The sequence below is a fragment of the Podarcis raffonei genome, chromosome 9 (genome assembly GCF_027172205.1).
Source record: "Podarcis raffonei isolate rPodRaf1 chromosome 9, rPodRaf1.pri, whole genome shotgun sequence".
NCBI classification, from domain to species: domain Eukaryota; kingdom Metazoa; phylum Chordata; class Lepidosauria; order Squamata; family Lacertidae; genus Podarcis; species Podarcis raffonei.
In genome coordinates, this window is record NC_070610.1 from 80,387,896 (window position 1) to 80,406,317 (window position 18,422).

At 56.8% G+C, this 18,422-nt stretch overlaps 1 protein-coding gene across 2 annotated transcripts; it reads right to left on the reverse strand.

Annotated features, from left to right (window-relative positions):
• Positions 1-4,115: 4,115 nt before the first annotated feature.
• LOC128420594 (rho-related BTB domain-containing protein 2-like) lies at positions 4,116-17,217 on the reverse strand. 2 transcript variants are annotated; one of them, XM_053402251.1, is made up of 10 exons: positions 17,039-17,216; positions 16,180-16,381; positions 15,977-16,080; positions 14,488-14,673; positions 12,606-13,513; positions 11,608-11,726; positions 8,431-8,581; positions 7,814-7,902; positions 6,501-6,606; positions 4,116-5,285 (listed from the first exon to the last, which is right to left on the reverse strand). In XM_053402251.1, exons 2-10 carry the CDS (start codon positions 16,369-16,371, stop codon positions 5,110-5,112), a joined length of 2,031 nt encoding a protein of 676 aa, XP_053258226.1. In that variant the 5' UTR covers positions 16,372-16,381; positions 17,039-17,216; the 3' UTR covers positions 4,116-5,109. The 2 variants fall into 2 exon arrangements, with proteins under 2 accessions (XP_053258226.1, XP_053258227.1); XM_053402252.1 differs by lacking the exon at positions 6,501-6,606 and having other exon boundaries at positions 5,136-5,285; positions 17,039-17,217.
• Between the last annotated feature and the right edge of the window lie 1,205 nt (positions 17,218-18,422).

Genomic DNA, 18,422 nt, shown 5'->3' on the forward strand with positions numbered 1-18,422 from the left:
TCCAGCTGGGCCACAGCTCAGTCCTTCTCTACACAGGAGGGTTAGATTACCGGTGGCCACATTTATTTTTTACATCTATTGCTGTAGCAAGAAACGGAAAGTTTAGGAGAAGCTGAGCTGCAGTTCTTCAAACCAACCATGTGAGGAGCAGGGAGTCATATTAGGTTGTTTCTTGTGCCAGGGAAAGAAGATGAGCCCGGCACCAAGACCCTCTTGCACCCCAGTGGCAGCACAGGACTGGCACCCCCGCCTCCTGGCACTCTGATCACTAGCCAGCTGCCCAGCACCTTGCGGCAGGAGGGGCCAGGCCCTGGCTCTCCCCAGGGTGCTGGACTCCACATCCCGCCCCCGTCCCTGACGGACTGGAGAGTGGCAGGCTCCCCTGGCCCAAGAGCAGCGAGAAGCCCCCAGGAGGGTCTCCCGTGGGTGCAAGTCAGGTTGTGAATGTATTGTTGTTCACACAAGTTTTTTGTTCAGAGTTTTCACCATTTTTGTCTACGAGCTGAACTGTGTTTTGCTAGATGAATAAAGATGTTAACTGCTAGCCACCGGCATGGAAGCATTTGTCTGGTTTTGGAAAGGGAAAATGCCTCTTGCTTCTTTGCCCCACGGCCACAGCGTGTGTGTGTGTGTGTGTGTGCATATGGCGGTCTCACAACTTGTGCGATTGCAGCTTTGCACAGGAGGCAGGAAAATGAATGAATGGAGAGTCAGAAAGGGCAATTTGAGACCTCACACCATCTTCCCAGAGGCCTGTAAGTGAGGCAGAGGGCAAGGCCCACCCCAGACCTGTAGGGATGGTCATGCTGGGAGCGGTTGGGGGGTTTCCTGGCTGTGCCCCATTTGGCCTTTGCATGCGCACCCCCAGAACCAGACCCTGGCATAAGGTGCCAGTCCACTGGAGTGCGTGCCGAGTGCAGTGCAAGTCACAGCTCAGCCTTGGGCTTCCACGACTTTGGGCTGCTCTTCCTTTCCCCTGCTGCAAAATGGGAATGCATAGAACAGCCAGGGAAAAAACAGCCCCTCCATGTCCGACATTGCTTTTGGCAGGATGACTGTTGCAGGAATTTATGTACCAGTTGGGGGGGGGCTGCCCCTCCAGCAGATATCATGCACATGCAGCCCACTACCAAAACCAGCACAATCCCTTTTGTGACTTTTGTGATTTGTCCCCACAAAACACTTCATCACAGTTTCTTCCTATCTGTTCAAAGGGCCTTTGCTGCACGATACCAAATGTAAGAATTCACTGATAAATGCATCTATGTACTGGCTCACTGGGAAAAGTTCAGAAATTCATATAGACATGTGAGCTCAGCTCCTCAGCAGCCCCTCTGCCTGAGTGATAATCCCTGGCCTCCTGATACCTGAGTGCCAGACAGGTAGCCAGTCCAGAAATAACAAACCCAGATGAAGACAAAAGGGTGTGATGAACTTGGCTGGGAAACAGGGAAATGGAAATGTCTCTTTTGTGACACTTGATGGGTGTTTGGTGGAGGGCAAGGGGAACCATGGGGCAGGGTCCAGGATGCTCAGATTACAGCCACCAGACCTCCCCTTTCATGATGTATGACTGATGTATTTTGGGGGCTGTAACATGGGGATCAGCAGCTAATAAACGTTTGGGTTCTCTCTTGTATGGGGCTGCCATCTTGTTCCACCTGGTGGCAGGTGGGAGTCCTGTTGCGACCGTCTTCAATCAAGACCAAGCCGACTGGCTGCTGTTTTCCTCTGGTCTTCCTGGCTGGTCTCCTTGTTTTTTGTCCAAGGGAGCCCTCCGATTTCTCCGCTAACATGGCCCTTCTGCCCTGTGGCTCCCTGAAGCAACACTGCTGCCTCTCGGGTTACAGTGGGGGGACATCTAGGCTGGTCTTGCTGGGGAAAGGAGCCGCTGTTCCAGGGACTCCCCCCTCCCCCCGGTGACCTCCTCCTGTGGTCAAAGGGGACCAAGGGGAAGGGACTCCTCTGACCCCAGCGCTTCCCACCGAAGAGCCTCTGGGCCAAACTCCAAGGGCAGCTTGTGTGCAAGTGGAGGAATGCCAGCTTTGGCAGAGTGTTGCAACAGCGTGCAGGGCTGGAAGCAGCCAGGCCAGCTATAAACAGGCTCCGATCACATTTCTCCCTGCACAGGCGTTTGGGCAGCCCCCTCCTCCTCCTATAGGACTCTTCTAGAGGCAGCCAGGCCGTTGCCCTGCTCATGGCAGCAAAGGATTCCTGCAAACCAAGTGGCCTCTCGCCTCTGCCCACATCCAGGGGCCTGTGGGGTGTGGAGGGAGCTGCTTGGAGGAGCCTTGGGGAAGGGGCTCCTCTCTGGGCTGCTCTGCAGCTCCAGCCCAAGCCCCCCAGGGCCAGAAGGCAGCTGCAGGCCCTGGAAGAAGAGGCGGCTTGCCAAGGGAAGTCAGGTGCTCCGTGGAGCAACGCACTCATGACTTCAGCCCCAGCCAAGATTTCTCTCTTCCCTCCACCACTGAGCCTGAAGGGCTTCTGGAGAAGGCAAAAGGCAGAGACCCTGCTCCCTAGAAAAATGGGGGAATGCAGATGGGCAAATCACCCACGGGGGTTGACTCCCCTCTGCATGCCCTTTCACACAAAAAGAGCTGTGCTGAATCAGAACTGCAGAGTTGAAGGGACCCCAGTGGTCATCCAGTCCAGCCCCCTGCAAGGCACCCAGCATCCTGTTCTCCCAAACAAGCAGGGGTTCAGCCACTCATGCCGTTCTACGCACAAAGAACATCCTCTCTCCTCTCCTGCAGTTTCCAGCAGGTGATATTCAGAAGCGTGGCTGCCTCCAGCCGCCGACAGACCTCTTCCCCTTTGTAGAACCATCCAGGTCGCCTGCCTCCTGCAGGCAGGAGTTCCACAGCTCCTTTCATCCGTCCTGACTCTCCCAGCCTTTGGCTTCCTTGGACAGTCCAGGAGTCCCGGTCTTCTGAGAGAGGGGGAAAAACCTCTCTGCCTCCATTTTCCAAACAAGCGTGCGGAGGGGAAGAGGGAAGCAGGAATGGCTGCAAGGGGAGCTGTTAGAATTCCTGCTCCCTGATTGCAGTCATGGGATTGTTGTCTTTCACATGACAGTGTATGTTTTGACTCCACAGAGTGGGAAGTGATGGAGACAGGATGTTTGTGTTCCTGCGTTCCATGAAGTGGGACTATTGTCCTTTGTTTTTTTGTCTTTGCTGTCTGATGCGAGAGAGAGGGAGAGAGAGGGAGCCATGTTGCAGTGCTCCATGTGTGTTTATATGTAAATAAAGTAGATTAGCCAAAATGCTGAGTTGCTGAGGTCTGTCACGGAAGCTGTGAAGACTATGCAGATCCCTAAGTGTGCCGGTGTCGGTTGGCATCGGTCGCTGTGATGTTCGGGCTGAAGAAAGCTTTTGAAGCTCCCGAACAATCAACCAGGAGGGAGAGAACATGCCAGTTGGGCACGTGTCTATGCCAAGGTCCTACTCGAGTGTAGGCTGAAACCCCCCCCACTGCTTCCTGCTCCTCTCAAACATGGCAGAGCTTCATAGCCTTGAGGGGCAGCCTCACTGCATGGCTCTTAAGAGAGATGGAAGACCCCCCCCCCCAGCCACAAAGGCCTCTCTTCACCTGCCTCCCCTCCAGCAGCTGGAAAGGCAGATCATGGCAGGGACACCCAAGGGCCATCTAGTTCAACCCCTTGCCATGCAGGAATCCCTGACAGATGGCAATCCGCCCTCTGCTTAGAAACCTCCGAGGAAGGAGAAGCCGCCACCTTCCTTCCTGATGTGTCGTTGGAATCCCCTTGTAAGTTTTAAGCCAGAGCTTTCCAAACTTTTCATGTTGGCGACACACTTTTCAGACTGGCATTGTTTTGCAATACAGTGGTACCTCTGGTTGCATTCCGGAGGCCCGTTTGCAACCTGAAAAGAACAAAACCCACTTCTGCGCACGCGTGGGTCCCAATTCTATAGCCTGGATAGGGAAGTTTTTAACGTTTGATGTTTTGCACACTCAGATGGGCAGGGCACAAACATTAAATATTATTATTAGGCGAGGGTTTCTTTGTCCGTACAGCTGGAAGGCTCTTTGGGCCAGTAGGAGCAACTGTCAAACGTAATAAATAATGCCACGGCAGCCCTCTCTCGCAGGAGCACGATACAAAAGGCTTTTATTAAAAGGTTAAAACAGTCCAATACTGAAGTGTGTAAGAAAGGTTGCAGCGGCAAGGCTCAGCTCACAGTGGTTAGAGACGCAGGTGCAGCCCAGGCCACAAAGGACCCCCCCTGCACCGCCAAAGCCCTTCTGTACGGTGAGGGCCAGAGGCGGCCCCACCCTGGATTAGGTTTGTGCTTGGCTGAGGTTCGGGGAGAAAGGGGGGGAAACGGAACATGTAGAAAAAAGTATAAAAAACCTTGGTTGTGCAGGTTTGCCGGGTGGCGATGGGCTGACCACAGCCCTCCCTAAATGCACCAAGCTGGACAGGCAAGAGGGGGGGAGGGAGTTGCAACCTCACCCCCCCAGTCCAGAGAAGAGGCTCGCGTTGTGTCCAAGGCACCGGCCTGGGGAGGGGTCCAAGGCTCCCCCCACCCGCATCCCCCCCACCCAGCAGAACAAGCACAGACAGGAAGCAGCTCCTACAACTAGAAGAATCTCTACCCCCCATTACACCACCCCACGCAGGGCCCACGGCTCCTGCCACCCCCTCATGCACCCCACCCTCCTATGCAAATCTCCCACCCCCCACTATTCCCTCCCCTCTCAACCTACAGCCATGCGGCTCAGAGACCCCCAACACAACAACACCCTGCCCCCAAAGCCCAGGTCCAGCCGGCCCCGTGTGGGCTGGGTCCAGACCAACCCCGATTCGTAGCAGCTCCGCACCCCCTCCTCCTGCACCCCCAAACCTCCCCACCGCCCCCAGAATACTGCAAAGGTCAGAGGTAGCGACTGGAGAGGCAGCTGGTTAGGGGCCCGCCTGCTCTGTGGGGCAGGGCAGAGGGCGTAAACACGAGAGAGAAAGGCATGGCAGCCGTGGCAAGAGGCACAGAGCTGGCAGGAAGGCGGGGGGGGGGGGTTGTAAACAAGGCAGAGGCCCTCCCCTCTCGGCCGAGGTCCCCTGGGAGCCCGTGGGGGTGGGGAGGGGGCTCAGGAGATGGGGCTGGTGCGCTGGGGGCGCCAGAAGCACCACTTGCGCCGCGGGTGCTGTTTCTGAAGCATGTCCTCCTCCAGCTGGCGCTCTCTCTGCAGCCGCAGGTAGCGGTCCTCCTCCTTCAGGTACCAGATCGGGGGCCAGCGGTGGCGCTCAAAGTGGGCCTGGTTCTCTGGGGGGGGGGGGAGAGAGAGACAGGGAGACGGGGCTGTTTGTTAGGATATAGTTCCTTTCCACCTTGAAAAGGTACAGGCAGGACTGTTGTGTGTCACATGCCTGTTTACATTTCCAGCAGTCTGCTGGGTACTTCCGTTTTGTATATATCTTTTGCATTGCTGCTGTTTTGCTGGAGACGAAGGGAAGCAGACATGTTTTTCCCTTTGTCCCTGCTGCTGAATAAAATGCTGTAAAATACAGAATTATTTTTGTATGCCACAGCTGCTGCTTGTATTTTGTTAGCTAAAAAGTGGAAAACCCAAGAATTACCAACAATAGAAGAATGGCAGATGAAGATGATGGATTTTTCAGAGCTAGCCAACCTAACCGGAAGAGTCCGCGACCAGAAGGAGGAGGAGTATCAGGAAGAATGGAATAAATTTAATGATTACTTAGTTAAATATGTTAAGTTAAACTAACTGGAAATAGCTTGCAGATACTTAATGGGCTTAGGATTTTATTTATGTTAAGTGATAAATTAATATGTTTAATTTTATAAGGTGAAGATTTAAGGATGTTTAAGTTAAATTTCATAAAAATTGGGACTTGGAAAACCGTTAAAAGGACATGCAATGAAATTCAACCAAGGGGAAGCAAGGAAGTCACTTAACAAAGTTAATAACTGTAATTTTCAATAAGGCTATGATTTATGTTTGTTTTGTTTGTTTGTCTTGTGTGTTTGTTTGTTTATAATATTGTGAAAACCAATAAAAAAAATTTTTAGAGGGAAAAATGCTGTAAAATACATGGCTCTGTCTGCCTCTTCTGCTGTGAGAAGGTTTACACACTCTGCTGATAGAGTGTGCACAGATCTCTAAACATATCTGAGGCTCATGTCACCGATTGATGCTGTTCCAAGGGAGACAGGTGATCGTCCGGCTGCCGGCCGGTGGCTGGAGCCAGCTGGGGGCCTGGCCTGATGCCCCCGTCTCCCCAGCAGTATCCAAACAGGGGCATCCCACACAGACCCCGCCACCTCCGCAATTCAGCACCTCCCAGAAGGGCAGAAACAGCCCCACCATCCCTTCGCCCGTCTAGCGCCCCACACCTGCAATGCAGGAACCACACCTCCTGCCTCCCTGGGTGGAGGGCCGCCCCCCAAGCAGAGGAGCTGTGCCGCCCCCCCGGCAGTGGTTCCCCCATGCCCAGGGGCAGCTGCCCCACGCCCTACCTGGAGACATGCACTTCATCTCGCGGGGGAAGCGGCGGCAGACGCTGTTGTAGTTGGTGCAGAGATAGTGAAGGCACCAGGCAGCCAGCTGGCGGGCGTTGTGGAACTGCGGGGGAGGAGGAGGGCAACGGTGAGGGGCACAAAAGCACATGCACGGCCCCCACCCCATCTCCAAAGATCCCTGAAGCGACTCTGGGGGTCATCTGGCCCAACCCCCTTGGAAGGCAGGACTCTGCAGCTGCCCTATATGGGGTTTGAACCCGCAGCCTTGGAGCAGAAGACTCCAACCAACTGTTTATCTTATTTCCTTCTTAAATTGTGGTGCCCAGAACCGGACACAGCGCTCCGACCAAGGCAGGAGAGCGCGGATCTGTGCCTTCCCTTGATCCGCCCGCTATCTTGATTTTGAGAATGACTCCAAGCCACAAAATTCACCATGCCAGGGGGAGAGAGGATTGCTCAGTGGTAGTGCTGTGAATTCAGAAGGCCCAGTCCTGGCAGCAAATACATCTTTGGGGGGGCAACTTCAGACACCCCATGTTCCCAGGAGCAGAATTCAGAAGCCCCCCAGGGCAAACACCCACACCCAGGACTCCACCCCGCAAAGGCTGGGTCTCGTTTCATCTTCATTGCAGCTGCTTCCGCTAAAAGGCTTCCGCTCTCCAGACAGGGACGCCGGGAGCTGGCAGAACCTCAGCTGCCCCCCCAGAATGAATCATAGAATCATAGAGTTGGAAGAGACCACAAGGGCCATCGAGTCCAACCCCCTGCCAAGCAGGAAACACCATCAGAGCACTCCTGACATATGGTTGTCAAGGCTCTGCTTAAAGACCTCCAAAGAAGGAGACTCCACCACACTCCTTGGCAGCAAATTCCACTGTCAAACAGCTCTTACTGTCAGGAAGTTCTTCCTAATGTTTAGGTGGAATCCATTCTTTCTTTCAGACTGGACTGGCAACTTCCAATTTGTTATTTAAAAACACAGAGAGTTGAATTTTTTTTTTAAATAAATTGTGTGTTGCGAACGGCTCGGAGGACCCTGCAAAAATTCTGCATCTCCTTTGGTTGAATTTATCTTCTTTGCAGCTAACAGCTGCAATCTCTTTCGGGTCCCTTCCAATTCTACACTTCCGGGGTTCCAAATATGGACTCTCCTAATACAACGTGACATTTGATTTTTCCTAATGGCCTCAAGAACTTTTCCAACCCCAGGGGGAGAGTTCTGTTAATTCTGTTGTATTCATTTGTTTAATTAGTTCAACAACAACAACAACAACAACAATTAGAGAGGGAGCCTGGGGGCCGATGAATACCTGCGTCATCTCCAGGTAGAGGATGACCTGGGCGTCAATCTCCACCTTCTGCAGGCTGGCATGGACCAGTTCATCCACTGCGTACTGCTCTGGGGAGAAGACCAGGAAAGGGCCTCAGACTGGGAGAGGCAGCCTCACCCCCAAGAAAACCCAGGAATGCACTCTGTGTATGCTCAGGGGCCCTGCTGCCGCTCCCCAGAACCCACCCAGGGCTCCAAAGAGAGCACATTCTCCCCGTGAAAAAGGTCCTTGTGCCCCTCTCCTCTCTTCTCTGCTCCCAGGAATGCACTCTGTGCACGCTCAGAGGCTCCATCGCTGCTCCCCAGAACCCAGACAGGACAAGCGAGAAAGAGGCCCCTGCTTCCATTTCCTCTCTTCCCCACTCCCAGCACTGCTTCGTGAGAGGCTAATGCCCCCCCCCCCCGCTGGCTGGCCATCCAGTCTCAGGAACTCATTGATCCCAGGGACGCTGCGTCCCCAACAAACAGCCTCATTATCTTATCGGCAGCTTACATAAGCGGCCTCCAGGCAGGAGGCAGCAGCGGCCAGATGGGTGAGTGGGGGGGGAGCGCCTCCTCCTCCCCCCACATCCGGGTCCAGCCCAGCCAAGGACTCACCGGTCAGGGCCTGCAGGCGGGTCAGGCAAAGGCGGTTGGTCAACACCAGCAGCTCCATGGCGTCCAGGTCTGGCGTGGGGACAAAGAGGCCCGTGTAGAGGAACTCCAGCACGGCCCGCAGGCAGGCGCAGTTGGTGCCCGGCAAGGCGACCTGGGGGGGGGGGCAGAAGGGTCTCTGGAGGAGCTGCCTTAGCCTGGCCCCCCATCCTCCGACTTGGGCCTTTTGCCCATAGATCTCAAGCAGGCACCTTCGCCATGCAAGACCAGCTCTGCATTTATAGGAACTGGGCGGGCGGCACCCGGAACTCCCTGCCACTTGAGATCAAGGAGGCGCCTCCAGGGCCAAACATTCTGGTTTAGAAGACAGGCCTACCCAGAGGCCGAGAGAGAGTCCCTGTGAGATGTCATGCTTTTCGTCTGTCGTTATTTTAGCTTTGCAAAAGCCTCACTTTATTGTTGCACCTTTTTTTGCAAACTGCCTTGAGCTTTGCTTTTCCATTTCGTTTTACAATCAAGCAGTGCATAAACTTCAGGAAATAAAAATAATGACGCCTCTGCTCTCCTCTTGCCCCCATCCTGGGGGCTCCTGGGCAAAGTCATGCAACCCCCACCAACCCAGCACTTTCCCTCTCTGCCCCCCAGTCGCCCCCTCCAAACCTCCCCACCCGGCCCTCCAGCTCCTCCCTGGACTTGGGAGATCTCTTTCTGGGGGGGTCGGAAGCTGCTTCTGCCAGCAACCCAGAAAGAGCGCCCTCTGCACATGCTCAGAGGCACTTGCCTTGCTACTTTAGTTAGCCGGGGGGAGGCTGAACCCCCCCTCCCCAAGGGGAACAAAAGAGCCTCAGAAGCCCAGACGAAACGGAAGCAAGACCAATTTGGGGAGGCCAGGGTGGCGCCAGGAGGGCCTTGGCTGCCGCCCCGGCCCCTCGTGAGCGCCGTGACCCTTTCTTTTCGTGATGCCCGATTTATCTCCTGCCCTGGCAGCTCCTGGCTGGGGGAGCACATTCCAGCAGCCAGCTGGCCTTCCTGCTGCCAAAGGGGTCGGGCGCGGGAGGGAAAGAGGCCTGGGCCCAGCTTGGGGGTCGCAGAGCACGGGGTGGGGGTCAGGACTCGCCCTCCCACCACCTTTGCCATGCAGAGAGAAGGCGGGTGCCTGGCAACGGGCGCACACTCGGTCGGAAGCCTGACCCGCGTCTGCAGCCCATGCCGTTGACCCGCCAGGCCTCTTGGCTCAGCTGCCAGGACAGCCACCCCCCAGCCCAGGGCTTCATGCGAAGCCAGTGGCAAGAAAAGGTATACCGTATTTGTCGCTCCATAAGACGCACTTTTTTCTTCCTAAAAAGTATGGGGAAATGTCTTATGGAGCGAATGCGTGGTCCCTGGAGCCGAATTGCCCAGGGGAGGAAAACAGGCCGTGCTTTTTTTTTGAAAGAGGGAAGTGGGTGTTGAAACAATTTTTTGCCAATCGGGGGAGAGAGATAAGGGATGCTAGAGATAAAGGAGGCTGCCTGGGAGGGGGGGAGGTAAAGACAGCAAACTTGCAAAGGGGGAAACAGGAAGACTAAATCAATTAGGAGAGAAATTAGAAGAAAAGGAGGAGCAAAAAAACTGCTCCAGCTAAGGAGAAGACATTAAGGCAAACAAGAGGGAAGGGAGTGTTGAAAGGAAGCAGCTGGTCAGGAGGGAGATAAGGGACGGGATAAAGCAGGCTGCCGGGGGGGGGGAGGTAAAAGCCCATGGATCCTCAGGATTTTTACATGGGGTCACCCCAAATTCACCATCAGATCACATAGCATGTCCAGGGCTACAGCTTGCACCAAAAAAACCACGCACCCACTGTTGCCTGGGGCCGCAGTGGTGCAAAAACATGGTTACAAAGCATGGATCCTCCGGATTTTTGCACTGGGTCACCCCAAATTCACCATCAGATCACATGTCTGTGTCCACAGCATGAACCACAAAAATCATACACCCACTGTTTCATTCCGAATATTTTTTTTCTTGTTTTCCTCCTCTAAAAACTAGGTGCGTCTTATGGCCAGGCGCTGCCCCAGGAAAGACAAGGCACCAGAGGAGGGAGTTTTGCATTCAGCACCCTGGCTTTCAGGCACTTGCGTGGGGCTAGCTCTGGCAAGTGGACAGGGCAAGACTTGCACCTTCCGCAAGGTGCCCCCCCAACATTTAGCCATTCCAGCCACAGGAGAGCCAAGAGACAGAGCTCACTGCATCCACTCAGGTGCAAGAGGGCAGCCTTCTCCGGCCCCTCCTGCCCCCAGAACTGTGGCAGCTGGTCATTTGGGGGACAAGGCGCTCCGTGTGGGCTGGATCTGGAAGCCCCAGTCCGGGCAGGATGCTGCAGAGCAATTGCTGGCTGGAGCCACGCCAGGGCACCGTGGGGCACCTGTGCGCAGAGATCTGCCCGCCTTGCCAATCTGCTTCCCAGCCAAGTTCAAAGCGTTAATCTTATCATATAAAGGAAGCCCAGGACCAGAAAGATCGCCTTTCCCCACATCTGCCCACTTAGATCTGTGGGACTGGCACTTTTACAGGTGCCACACAATATCCCCACCGCATCTGGGAGAAGATTTAGTGCGGCAACACAAACACTTTGGAGGCTCCCGGCCTGTTGATATCTGGCTTTGCTTTCGGCTTATTCAGACCAGCCGACCCAGACGTTTAGAAAGTTTGCAAGAGTTTTAATTGGTTTCTGTCTATTCTAGTCTGGTTTTAACTGTCTGCATATTTATGGCTGTCCATCTTTTAGTGATAATTTTATTGTTTTAGGTGTTTTTGTAAACCTCTTATCGTTTCTCCAAAACCCTACAATCAAGCAGCATATAAGTTTCCTGAGATAAAATAAACAAACAAGCTGTTTAGAAGTTTTGCTTTTCCTCTTCCCTCCCTGCTCCGTCCTCTTTGTGTGCTGTGTCTCACTGGTTATCAGCCTGCCGGGAGGGACTCTGATCGTACGGAAGCTGCTCTGGGAGCCTTTGGGGCTGAAGAGCGGACTATAGATGTGCTCTTTGCACATAAAAAAAATAACAAAAAATGGCCTCTGAAATCCCCCACCCCACGGATGCCCAGCCAGGAACCTCCCTGAAGGCTCAAACTCCCACCCCAAGAGGGGCCCCCACCCAGCGCCCTTTCCGGGCCCCCCCGCTGCCCCCCACTCCTCACCTCCGCAGCGCAGCTCTCCCGGAAGGTGCTCCCAAACATGGCGACCATGAAATCGCAGCCGGCCAGGAGAAGGGGCTTGTGGGCCGGCACCAACCCGTCGTCGACCACAAAGACGACATCTGGCAGGGAAGAGAAAGCGGGCCGTCAGGGGGGGCTTTCTCTCAGAGAGCTGGATGCAGGAGTCAGGGCTAAAGAACCCCCTGGCAGGTGGCCCCCCAACCTGGGCTGAGAAACCTCCAAGGAAGGAAAGCCCATCTCCCCGGGGAGTCTGTTCCCTCAAAAGGGTCTTCCTAACATTTGACCGGACATCGCTTCCGATCTTTGACGGTGGCTCGCTGCCCCGTCTGCCCTGGGACCAGTGCCGGATTTATGTATAAGCTAAACAAGCTATGCCTTAGGGCCCCACTCTCTTGGGGCCCCCAAAAAAATTTAAAGGGGGAAAAACTGGATGTACATTTCCAAAATAGAAGATAAAAAATAAAGTAAAACCTACATACAGCAGCAGTGTTTTGTGTTGTGTCAGCTCCTGTCATGTAAGTCATGGGCCCTGCCTGCTTGCCTGCTCCCTAAAATATCACTGGTTCTTAACTGTATTTCAGTTCAACAATCACTACATATTTTGTTATATGCAAATGGCTTTAGATACTTATTAGGTGCATAAATTACCATATAGTATCTATTCAACACAAAAAACAGCAACAATTCGTTGTTGACAAAGGACAGCTGGACAGAGAAAGGGCCCCGTTACCTTCAGGAGCTGAGGGCCACATCAAACCTCAATCCGGCCCTGCCTGGGACAGCCTTTCATGGCTGTCACAGCTGTCACGTGACTTCCCAGTGTCAGGGTTGGACTGGATGACCCTGGGGTCCCCCTCCACAGTCCTGCAATTCTCTTCTCTCCAGCCGCTCCTCCCCGGAGACTTGCCTCCCTTCCCCTCCTCCCTTCCTGCCCAGCTGAGCCCCCACCCCAGACCGCCCCCCTCTGCCCCCTCCTCTACCTGCAAAGGTGCCCTTGTTCAGGCACTCCTTGATCCGGTTGGCGCGCCGGACGTGAAAGGCCTTGGTGATCTCCTGGTTCATGAAGCTCTCCTTGTTGAGGATGTTGGCCACCATCATGCGCAGGTCAAAGACCTCCAGCAACTCGGCGATGGCCGCCACCTGCATCAGGTCGGCGCCGTGCTGCTCCAGCCGCCCCGTGTACAGGTATTCCAGCACTGCCAGGAAAGGCCCCGCCTGCACCAGCCCATCCAGGTAGACAGCCATGGGCTTCTCGCGATGCGTCACGGGGTCGCGCACCGCCTCCTGGCGCATGCTGACGAAGCCCCGGCCCCAGCCCGCCAGCGCCCGCGGCGCCCGCCCCAAGCGCAGGGGGTCGTCGCTCTGCGAGGCCCGGAGAGAAGCTGCCGCCGCCGCCGCGGAACCACACTGGATGTCGGCATCCAAGCTCCTAGTCCTCACCGCCGGTTCCTTGGCGCCCGCGGCCTCGGGAGAGTCCAGCGCAAAGAGGTCGTAGAATTTGGAGCAGGACGTGGCCAGGTAGACCCGGTGGGCAAAGACGCGTTGGCCCCCCTGCAGGCAGAAGACCACGTCGGCACACAGGGGCTGGCGGAAGAGGGCGTTGGGGCCCCTGCCCTCTCCGGGCGCCGGCTCCGGGATGTGGATGATGGGCGGGGGCGGCTTGGGGGGCAGGAAGGGGGCCTGCAACAGGGGCCGCTGCACCTTCTTCAGGTGGGACTTCCAGAACTGCAGGTGGCGGCGAGAGATGAGGGCGGCGCGGATGGCGTTGTCAAAGACGTCCTTGATGCCAAACTGAGCCACCATGCTGGTCTCGTAGTAGGGGATGCCCAGCTCCTTCGCCACCTCGTGCCCACACTCGGGGGGAAGGATGTCCGATGGCTTAATGGGCCTGGGCGGAGAGGAGAGGAAAGGGCAGGGGGGTCAGGGCAAAAGGACGCCAGGCAGAGCCTCTTCGGGCCAAGACAGGGAAGCACCAAATCATATTCAATTTTTGCATTACTCTGCCACCTTTTTCCCCCCAAGGGGGTGCGCATGGTTCTCCCCCTCCCCATTTGTCCTCAGAGCAACCACCACCCCGTGAGGCTGCTGAGAGACACTGACTGCTCACAGACAGGCTTTGCGGCTCAGCCGGGATTCGAACCCTGGTCTCCCAAGGCCTCGTCCAACTCTAACTGTCCCCCTGCACAATTATTCTAGGGGACAAGGCGGGATCAGGGGCAGGCCTACATTTTGGGGGCCCTGACGCTTGACCTGTCGGGGGGGCCCCTTCGCAACAAGGAACGAGGTCTGGAAAAACCCCTGCCATCATCTTCAATGACAGACACTATCCTTTTAAAATAAATGAAATTACCGCTTCTCAGATTTTGATTAAAACTGCTGTCCTGGATCATCTCACATGTGTGAGTAAAAGTTTCCTGTGCCCCATAGTTTTCAAGTTATGGGGCAGGGATGAAAATTAGGGAAATGTTATATATGTACAGTCATCCCTTGGGTTACAGATGCTTCAGGCTGCACTTTTTCGGGTTACGGACCCGTCAAAACCCGACAGTATCAGAATGGGTTACTTCTGGGTTTTGGGGGTTGCAAGTGCGCAGAAGTGCTAAATCGTGCTTTGCACATGCGCAGAAGCGCCAAATTGCAACCGGCACGTCCACTGTACATGCTGCACTTATTAAAGTAAAATTGTTAAGCAATGTGAACTACACACTTGTGGAATGAGTGGCTCTGAAGCTTAGACTTCCTTCGTTTCCTAGCAGACCCACCCCTGGGGGGCATCACCCACCAGACCCCCAAGAACGGGGGCTCTCGTTTGGCACACAGCCCCGAGAGCATCATGCACGGGGTGTGTCTTGGTGCCCCTACTTGGCCAGCGGTCGGCGAGCGCGGTTGACGGCCTCCAGGTCAGCGTAGCGCAGGTCCAGCTGGCATCCGACCAGCACGATGGGGGTTCGCGGGCAGAAGTGCTTGATCTCGGGGTACCACATGCTGGTCACGTGTCGCAGGGAGTTGGGGTTGGCCAGGGAGAAGCAGAGCACCACCACGTCCGACCTGCGGGGGGAGAAGGCGGGCGGGTGAAGGCCCCACCATCGCTGGCACAGACTGGCACTTGGCCAATGAGAAAGACTGGCTCAAGGGCCAGAGAGCCAGGACTCGGAAGGATCAAGGGGAGACGAGCGGTCAAGCCCGGCTGGCATATCGCACATGGAGAAGCCAGGGTGCCCGCTTCCAGCTGATTGGGCAAGAGAGAATCAGAGTTGGAAGGGATTGCAATGCAGGAATCTTTCGCCCAACGTGGGGCTCAGACCCAAAGCCCTTAGATTCAGAGCCGCGTGCTTCACTGACAAGGCCAGGTGGCCCAGCCAACTTGCAGCTGCCAGCCTGAGCCAGGGAGCACCTGCTCTGCCAAAGGGGAGCCCAAGGGTGAAAATCCACAGAAAGTGGAGAAGGGGGTCTTTCTCTACACCTGGGGAAGCGGGGGGGGGGGGGGAGGCTCCTTGAGAGAAAGAGGCCGCAGTCTCCGGGGCAGATGTGAAATAGGAGATGCCTCACCCCCCTCTTCAAGAATTTCGGAAGGCTCAGCGGCCAAGTTGTGAACGTGGAGAACGTGAGTGGGAGGCAGCAGGGCGCCAGGCTGGGTTCCAGGGCCAGGAGAGGCCTGGCAGAGAGCGCGGGGGGGGGGGAACATCAACACCCCCCCAAGCCCAACCCAGGAAGGACAAAGGACAGCGCAACCCACCCAGAAGTGGAAGGCACAGGACATGCAAAGGGAGGGGAGGGGGGCTTCCTCTCCAGGCCATTTGTCAGGGATGTTTCCGTTGCAATTCCTGCATTGCGTGGGGTTGGGATAGATGACCTTTGGGGGTCCCTTCCAATTCCATGATTCCGTGCAAGAAATCACTACCACAGCCAGACAGCCCCCTCGGACCCTTCCCCCAGAGGCCTGCAAGGCACCCCCTGCCCACCACCCCCAGGCTGCAAATCTCTGGCCAACCCCTCCTGCAAGGGAGACCGGCTGCAGCAGACCCAGCCTGGGGCATGTGCTTGGCATGGCGAAGGCCCCAGGTGGGAGGAGGCTGGAAGCAGGCGGCCCTCTGTCTGGGCTCCACCTCCCAAGGGTCTCCCTATCTCCTGCCCTCCCAGTGCCAGGGGGCACAGGCCCGTTCCCTCCCTCCTACCCACTCCACATAAAGCTGCCCGCCGCTGCCAGCCAGAGTAGGAGGGGCAAGGAATGGGGCAGGCTCTCTTACATTGGAGCTTTCGCTGCGGCCCCTACATTGCGTGGGGTTGGTCTAGATGAGCTTTGGGGGCCCCTTCCAACTCAACCTGTCCCTGCCCACCTGGGGAGCCTCACCTGCCGTAGGCGAAGCGCCGGTCTTTGTGGTGGTCCCCAAAGGTGTCCCAGAGCCGCAGGGAGATGCTGACCTCGTCCACCACGTCCCGCGAGCGCTCCAGCACCTATGGGAGACAGGTGGGTGGGGGGTCCGTCATGAAGGAAGTGGCGGAGGGGGGGAAGAGGAGGGAAAGGGTCTCCCCAGCCCCCCTGGCCCGCCTCACCTCCTGGCACACGCGGTACTGGTCGATGGCCCAGACGGTGGGCACGTGGGTGGCCAGCAGCTGGTACTGGGTGAGGGTGGCATTGCAGGCCCTGGCGCAGATGAGGCGGGTCTTGCCCACGGCGTTGTCGCCCACCACCACGCACTTGATGGTCTCGACGTTGGGGCGCTCATAGTCCAGGTCCAGATCCATGGGGCTGTGGCTGAGGAGGGCAGAGGGGGGGCAGATGGGTGTCTGTCAGGTGCAGCAGACTGGAGAACAAAGAGCCGCGTGAAGACGCCCTGTCCCATTGGCAGAGGGCGGTGGGGTGATTGGGGGTCCCAGTGGCAGGAAGGGGGGCGGCCCGCTCCCCCCCCAAAGCCCCCGAGGTTGGGGTCGCAGGGCACTCATAGTCCAGGTCCAGATCCATGGGGCTGCAGCTGAGAAAGGCAGAGGGGAAGGGGGGCAGGCAGGCGGATGCCCGTCAGGTGCAGCAGCCCGGAGGACAAAGACAAAGACCCGTCGGGAGAGGACGGCGGGGGGGGGATCGGGGGTCCCGGCGGCAGGAATGGGGGCGGCCAGCTCCCTCCCCCCCAAAAGCCCCCGATGGGGGCGGCGGGGCGGGGGGGCGGGGCGCTCGTAGTCCCGCTCCAGATCCAGGGGCTGCAGCTGAGGAAGGCAGAGGGAGGAGGCAGGCGGGTGCCCGTCAGGTGCAGCAGCCCGGAGGACAAAGACTCGCGCGGAGACGCCCCGGCTGGTCGGGAGAGGGCGGCAGGGGGGGGGATCGGGGGTCCCGGCGGCGGGAAGGGGGTGCGGCCGGCTCCCTCCCCACCAGAAAAGCCCCCCCAAGCCCCCGATCGCCTGCCCCCCCCCCGCTCACCGTCTCCGCCCGGCTGTCCCGGGGCTTCAGGGCCCCCCCCGGGGCGGAGGGCGAGGCGCGGCCCGTCCGGGGGCGTCTCCTCCGGGGCCCCATCCCATCCCGGGCGCCGCTGCCGCCGCCGCCGCTTCCTGGCGCTGGGGAGGCGGCCTGGGCGTCGCTCTCCGCCCTTCTGCCCGCGCCCGCCTCCGACGCCCCGTTATCTCCGCGCCCGCCACGCCCCCGCCCCGCCCCCGCCCAGCGCAGCCAATGGCCGCCCGCCGCCGCCCGGACAAAGGAGCCTCCGGCGCCGCAGCGACGCCCGGCCACGCCCCCTCCCCGCCCGCCACGTGACACGCCCTGGCCACGCCCCCGCCTGGAAGGCGCGTCAGCGGCCCGGAGGGAGGGAGGGAGGGAGGCGCGCTCTGTGCATGCTCTGCGGCACGCTCGCCCGCCAAGGGAAAGCGCGCCCTGCGCTGCTGCTGCTGCTTCCGATTCTTATTACTATTCTTATTCCTACTACTTAATTGTTGTTGTTCTTTAGTCCTTTAGTCGTGTCCGCCTCTTCGTGACCCCCTGGACCAGAGCACGCCAGGCACTCCTGTCTTCCACTGCCTCCCGCAGTTTGGTCAAACTCATGCTGGTAGCTTCTATGACACCGTCCAACCATCTCATCCCCTTCTCCTTGCTCCCTCCATCTTCCCCAACATCAGGGTCTTTTCCAGGGCGTCTTCTCTTGAGGTGGCCAAAGTCTTGGAGCCTCAGCTTCAGGATCTGTCCTTCCAGTGAGCACTCAGGGCTGATTTCCTTCAGAATGGAGAGGTTGGATCTTCTTGCAGTCCATGGGACTCTCCAGGGTCTCCTCCAGCACCAGAATTCAAAAGCATCAATTCTTCGGCGATCAGCCTTCTTGATGGTCCAGCTCTCACTTCCATACATCACTACTGGGAAAACCATAGCTTGAACTATACGGACCTTTGTTGGCAAGATGATGTCTCTGCTTTTTAAGATGCTGTCTAGGTTTGTCATTGCTTTTCTCCCAAGGACAGGCGTCTTTTAGTTTCGTGACTGCTGTCACCATCTGCAGTGATCATGGAGCCCAAGAAAGTAAAATTTCTCACTGCCTCCATTTCTTCCCCTTCTATTTGCCAGGAGGTGATGGGACCAGTGGCCATGATCTTCGTTTTTTGATGTTGAGCTTCAGACCATATTTTGCACTCTCCTCTTTCACCCTCATTAAAAGGTTCTTTAATTCCTCCTCACTTTCTGCCATCAAGGTTGTGTCATCTGCATATCTGAGGTTGTTGATATTTCTTCCGGCAATCTTAATTCCGGTTAGGGATTCATCCAGCCCAGCCTTTCGCATGATGAATTCTGCATATAAGTTAAATAAGCAGGGAGACAACTT

Bases quoted from the DNA above. Each gene is read 5' to 3' on its own strand.
- LOC128420594 (XM_053402251.1), bottom strand. From the start codon at position 16,371: ATGGATCTGGACCTGGACTATGAGCGCCCCAACGTCGAGACCATCAAG. The intron at 16,081-16,179 runs GTGAGGCGGGCC...TGTCTCCCATAG, and splicing joins AGTACCGCGTGTGCCAGGAG to GTGCTGGAGCGCTCGCGGGA. The intron at 11,727-12,605 runs GTAGAGGAGGGG...CTTCCCTGCCAG, and splicing joins GAACAAGGGCACCTTTGCAG to ATGTCGTCTTTGTGGTCGAC.